General features: G+C 42.5%; 1 protein-coding gene across 1 annotated transcript; it reads left to right on the top strand.

The window, feature by feature from the left end:
• Positions 1-1421: 1421 nt before the first annotated feature.
• Positions 1422-3263, top strand: LOC130719638 (uncharacterized). Its single transcript, XM_057570254.1, has 2 exons — positions 1422-2465; positions 2607-3263. Exons 1-2 carry the CDS (start codon positions 1422-1424, stop codon positions 3261-3263), a joined length of 1701 nt encoding a protein of 566 aa, XP_057426237.1.
• Positions 3264-6402: the final 3139 nt, after the last annotated feature.

The following is a 6402-nucleotide window of genomic DNA, read 5'->3' as shown; positions in this document are numbered from 1 at the left end:
ACGAATCAGTGTAAGTTCTTGAACCAATCAAACTTATACTCCTTGCTACATAAGTTTTATATTCGCATCCATCGACAATGATTTATTTATAGATAGCACAAGGGGTGCTAAAAACCCATACCAGATCAGTACAAAGGAAGAGTAAAAGATAAGAGAAAACCAAAAAAAAGTTACAAAAAGATCGAAAATATTGGGGGGTCATTACAAAGCCTCGACTCCAACCATCAAGATCAATGCCCAATTTGACTCAAACATGATGAAGGGTTGGAAATCCATTCAAAAATAGAGCACTGAAAATCTTTCTCTAGAGCAGAAATCTATTTCCAAGACTTCCATTGGATAATATCCAATGCATTGGACCAATCCGGGGCCTCATTACCGGAAACTACCTTATTCCTCCAACCCCAAACAGACCAAACCACTGCACACCATACAACCCACCAAGCATTCTCCTGTTTTTGATTCCAAAGTCCACAAGCATGTTGAAACATATGTGATCTGCACTCACCAGGAAGGAAAGTCACAAGACCCATCATTTATAGCATTTATGCCATAAATTAGAAGCCTGAACGCAACAAAACAAAATATGATCAACTGATTCATCTTCCAATTGGAACATAGGGCATTTCAAATCATCACCAACAATATCTAGTCCTCTTCTAAAGAGATTAACTCGAAGTTGAATCCGACCCCAGAGAAACCTCCACACAAAAGCCTTGACATTGGAAGGAACCGAAATATGCCAAACTGTACTGTTAGCGGGCTTACAGCCTTTGTATTATGTGGGCTTACCGAATTTGTACTATTGGGCCAGGCGACCCATGACCCGAACGGGTCAAAACTTCATAATATATAAAGAGGACACCGCCCATGCGGTGGGGGATCCAATACTTTTTACTCATTTTGTTACTTTGCCTTGTTCTACTTTTGTTGCCTAATTGCTTAGCCCTAACCGGAGATTTAGACCGGAACATTGGCGCCCACCATGGGGCCGAGGAATTCAATCCTAGGCTTCAAACTCACTAAAAATGGTGAATCGATCTGGAGCAAATGGAAGGGACAATCATGTTAACCATGAAAATGTTCCGCCCGACATTTTGCAACAGATCATGGCGGATCTAACTGATCTCCGCCAACACAATCAACAACTCCAAACTCAACTTGCTGAGATCAATCAAGATCGGGGCTTGCATGAGGGCGATCGTAGAATGGCAGAGATGGTGGTAGATTTCCAACCGTTTACAGAAGACATTGCAAACACAACCGTCCCAGATAACTTGAAGACTTTGGTTCTTGATTCTTATTACGGAGATTCTGACCCTAAGGATCATTTGGTGTATTTCAACACCAAAATGGTTATTGTGGGCGCTTCAGATGCTCTGAAGTGTAAAATGCTTCCTTCAACTCTTAAGAAGTCAGCGATGACTTGGTTTACAACCCTCCCACCGCGTTCAATTGCAGGGTTCATGGATTTATCGGCGAAATTTTTGTCCCAATTTTCAACTAGTCGCGCCCAGAAAGTGACTCCAGCAGCTTTGTTTAATTTGCAACAGAGGCATAATGAAAGCCTTCAATCCTTCATGGGGCGTTTCAATCAATTGTCAGTGCATTTGGAAGATAAAATGCCTGAAATTTGTATTGCAGCTTTTGAGTTGGGACTTCAGTCAGGAAGTTTGAACAGCAGTTTAAGTCGTAAGCCCGTGGAGACAATGGCGGAGTTGCGAAGCAGGGTACAGGGTTTCATTCGGGAGGAGCAAAGTGATCGCATAAAGAGAAACCGTAAGAGTGCAGCGGTGGTTGGCCAACAACAACAGTCAGATTCGAAAAAGGCGGCGGTTAACGATCAGTGTTCGGGCGGAGCGGTTACAAAAGGAGAGAGAGGTTACAATAATTCAAGTCGTTTTGATAACCGCTCTAATTTTCGAAATCGTGCTCAGCCTTATGGAAATCGTGGTTATGGACAGTCGATGACGTGGACCAGAAACCAACAAGACAGGTCGACCCCACTTGCGGTTAATTTAACTGAAGCATTGCACATGTGTCTGGAGGCGAACACAATTCGTTTTCCTAAACAACCAAAACGCCCACCAGGAAACGTCGACAGAAGTAAGTGGTGTGAGTATCACCGAATCGCGGGACACAATACAGACGATTGTTTTACCCTAAAGAAAGAAATTGAGGCTTTGATAAAGGCAGGTTACATGCGTCAACTGGAGGGGCGAAAGGAGTCAGAGGGAGCTAGAACCTCAACGAAACGTGATGATACAGGGAAGGAGATTGAAGAGTCTGAACCAAGGAAGCAAGCTGGAGGTGAAACTAAAGGGCGCATTCATTCTATATTTGGAGGATTCCGAGGAGGCGGTGTGACTAATTCTTCAAGGAAAAGGTATGTTCATTCCATTAATGCTGTCTATACAAATGATTGGGGAAGCTGGGGAATCAATCAGCCCTATATCACATTTACTGTTAGAGATTTTGAGGGAGTTCAGCCTCATGAAGATGATCCCATTGTGGTGATGTTAAAAGTCGCTGATTATGAAATTGAGAGGGTACTGTTGGATCAAGGGAGTTCTGCAGATTTGATATATGGCAATGCATTTGAAAAGTTAGGGCTTACAGAAGCTGATTTATTATCGTATGATGGGGCGTTAGTTGGATTCTCGGGTGAAAAAGTATTTGTAAGAGGGTATGTGGAGCTAAGTACCGTGTTTGGTGAAGGTAAAAATGAGAAAGCCTTTGCCATTAAGTTCCTTGTGGTACAGTGTACATCGCCGTATAATGTGCTTATTGGGAGACCATCGCTTAACAAAATGGGGGCGATCATCTCAACAAGACATTTAACAGTCAAGTATCCATTGGACAAGGGCGGAGTTGGAACTTTGAAGGCTGATCAAGTGGTTGCTAGGAAATGTTATTCCGACAGTTTCAAGCAGTATGGTCACATGGGAAAAAGAGCAGTGAAGGAGGGACATAGAGTTTTTGGGGTGGATGTTGATAAAGAAGAGGTTAGTTTGGATCCGAGAGAGGGCTTTTCTGATTTTAAGATGACTCCAGAAGAAGAAACAAAAACAGTAAAAGTGGGCGAAAGGAATCTGAAAGTTGGGGTTAACTTGACTCAAATCCAGGAAAGCAGACTGGTGCAATTGTTAGCTGAGAACATGGATTTATTTGCTTGGAGTGCACGAGATCTTCCAGGAATTGATCCAGAGTTCATTTGCCACAAATTGGCATTGAACCCTAGTGTGAAGCCGATCGCCAGTTGAAGCGTAAAATGGGCGAAGAGAAAGCACTGGCGGTGAAAACAGAGACTAACAAGTTAATTGATGCAGGTTTTATAAGGGAGGTGAAGTATCCTACTTGGTTGGCTAACGTTGTCATGGTCAAGAAGAGTAATGGAAAATGGCGAATGTGCACGGATTATACGGATTTAAATAAGCACTGTCCAAAAGATTCATATCCACTGCCAAACATAGATAAGTTGGTAGATCGGGCTTCGGGATTTGGCATGTTGAGCTTGATGGACGCGTATTCGGGCTATCATCAAATTCGAATGTATGCGCCAGATGAAGAAAAAACAGCATTTATGACAAACCAAGCAAATTATTGCTATCAAACCATGCCGTTTGGGCTTATGAATGCAGGGGCGACTTATCAGCGATTGATGGACAGAGTCTTTGAAAAGCAAGTAGGGCGTAACATGGAAATTTATGTGGATGATATGGTGGTCAAATCAGAGGAAATGGGCGGTCATTGTATGGATTTGGCTGAGGCTTTTGGAGAAATCAGGAAGCATAACATGCGTTTGAATACAGAAAAATGCTCTTTTGGAATTCAGAGTGGAAAATTTTTGGGCTTTATGATTACTAGAAGAGGAATTGAAGTTAATCCCGATAAGTGCAAGGCAATCCTAGAAATGCAGAGCCCAACATCCGTTAAAGAAGTACGGAAGCTAACAGGAAGGATTGCGGCTTTGTCACGATTTTTACCATGCTCAGGGAGTAAGGCAGCTCCGTTCTTTCAATGTTTGAGGAAGAACAAAGCTTTTCAATGGACAGATGAGTGCGAACAGGCTTTCCAAACTCTAAAGGAGCATCTAGCTAAGCCTCCCATATTGTCAAAACCAATTCCAGGTATTCCGTTGTCAATTTTCATTTCCATATCAGATAATGCTGTGAGTTCTGTCTTATTGCAAGAATGTAAAGAGGAGTTGAGAATTATATATTTTGTGAGCCATGCTTTACAAGGGGCTGAGATAAGGTATCAAAAAATAGAAAAAGCTGCACTAGCTTTGATTATCACTGCCCGGAAGTTGAGGCCTTATTTTCAAGGTTTTCAAATCAAAGTCAAAACTGACTTTCCCCTACGCCAAGTGCTTCAAAAGCCTGATTTAGCAGGGCGTATGGTTTCTTGGGCTGTCGAATTGTCAGAATTTGGTATAGTATTTGAGAAGAAGGGACAAATAAAGGCGCAGGGCTTGATAGATTTTGTGAATGAGATGTCTCCGGAAGAAAAAGTACCAGAAGAAGTGGAATGGTTTTTGTCTGTTGATGGGTCATCAAATCTGAAAGGAAGTGGAGTTGGTATAGTTTTGGAGGGACCAGGTGGAGTAATTATTGAGCAATCTCTCAAGTTTGACTTCAAGGCGAGCAACAATCAAGCAGAATATGAAGCAATAATAGCAGGGGTGAGGCTTGCTTTGGAGATGAATGTACGTTGTATTGTAATAAAAACTGATTCTCAGCTTGTGGCAAATCAGATAAAGGGAGATTATCAGGCGAAGGATATTCAGTTGGCTAAGTATTTGGTAAAGGTTCAAGAATTGTTGAAGCAGATGGACAAGTTTCAGGTAAATCATGTTCCGAGGGAGGAAAATACAAGGGCTGACATACTATCCAAACTTGCAAGCACGAAGAAACCAGGTAACAACAAGTCTGTGATTCAAGAGACTTTGAAGGGTCCAAGTGTGAAGGAGGATGATGTTATGATGGTAACGGGCGGAGCAACTTTAGATTGGATGGATAGAATTCGAATGTGCCTGGAAGCGGATGGATCAGATTTAGCTCTGTTTTCAAAGGACCAGATACGAGAGGCGAGTCGTTATACTATGATGGGTGGACAACTTTACAGGAGGGGCGTAGGAGTACCATTGTTAAGGTGTGTTAGCAAAGAGGATGCAGAAAGGATTATGTTTGAAGTGCATGAGGGGGTCTGTGCCAGTCATATAGGAGGAAGATCTTTGACTTCGAAGGTGTTGAGGGCAGGATTTTATTGGCCAACTTTAAAGGGCGATTGTATGGAATATGTTAAGAAATGTGAAAAGTGCCAAGTTTTTGCTGATCTACACAGGGCACCTCCTGAAGTTTTAAGTTCAATGAGTTCTTCATGGCCATTTGCAATGTGGGGCGTAGATATTCTGGGTCCATTCACTCCAGCAGGGGCGCAAGTCAAGTTTGTTTTGGTGGCGGTGGATTATTTCACAAAGTGGATTGAAGCAGAGTCAATGGCGAAGATTACAGCTGAGAAGGTTAAAAAATTTTATTGGAGGAAGATAATCTGCAGGTTTGGAGTGCCAGCAACCACTGTTTCTGATAATGGAACACAGTTTACAAGCAGGAAGGTTAGAGATTTTTGTGCAGAGATGGGAATTGAAAACAGGTTCGCCTCAGTTGAACACCCGCAATCTAATGGGCAGGTTGAAGCAGCAAACAAGGTGATTTTGAATGGCGTGAAGAAGAGATTGGGCGAAGCAAAAGGATTATGGGCAGATGAATTGATCACAGTGGTTTGGGCTTACAACATAACACCCCAATCCACTACTGGAGAAACACTTTTCAAGCTTGCTTACGGAGTTGATGCAATGATTCCAGTGGAGATACAAGACATGACTTTTCGAGTAGCTACATATGAAGAAAACCAGAATCGGGAAAATGTTCTAGTGGACTTGAACTTGGCAGATGAGGTAAAAGCAGAAGTCCGTTTAAGGGAGGTTGTAGTCAAACAAAGGTCAGAAAGGCGTTATAATACACGAGTGGTGCCTAGGAGCATGAAAGTGGGCGATTTGGTATTACGCAGAAAGGCAAAAAGTCCAACCGATTCAAAGCTGACACCTAACTGGGAAGGTCCATATAGAATTCTGCGAGATTTGGGGCAAGGGGCTTACCACTTGGAGGAGTTATCTGGGCGCAGGGTTCCAAGGGCATGGAATGCACAACACTTGCGCTATTACTACAGTTGAAGTTGTGTTCTGTTTGTTTCGTTTCAGTGTGTTTTATTCTGTTCAAAGACTACGTCGTGTTCGTTGTTTGGGGTTTCTGTATTTGTTTAAGTGTCAAGACTATGTGGTTTGTCTATTAAGACTTGGTAGCATGCACTCTTTTCTCTACCCATTAGGGAGAGTTTTTA

The sequence above is a fragment of the Lotus japonicus genome, chromosome 5 (genome assembly GCF_012489685.1).
Source record: "Lotus japonicus ecotype B-129 chromosome 5, LjGifu_v1.2".
Classification (NCBI taxonomy): domain Eukaryota; kingdom Viridiplantae; phylum Streptophyta; class Magnoliopsida; order Fabales; family Fabaceae; genus Lotus; species Lotus japonicus.
This window is presented reverse-complemented; position numbering and strand designations above follow the sequence as displayed.

Coding starts and splice junctions, on each gene's coding strand:
- LOC130719638 (XM_057570254.1), top strand. CDS start 1,422: ATGACTTGGTTTACAACCCTCCCACCGCGTTCAATTGCAGGGTTCATG. Junction 2,466..2,606: donor AGCCCTATATCACATTTACT/GTTAGAGATTTT, acceptor GCATTTGAAAAG/TTAGGGCTTACAGAAGCTGA.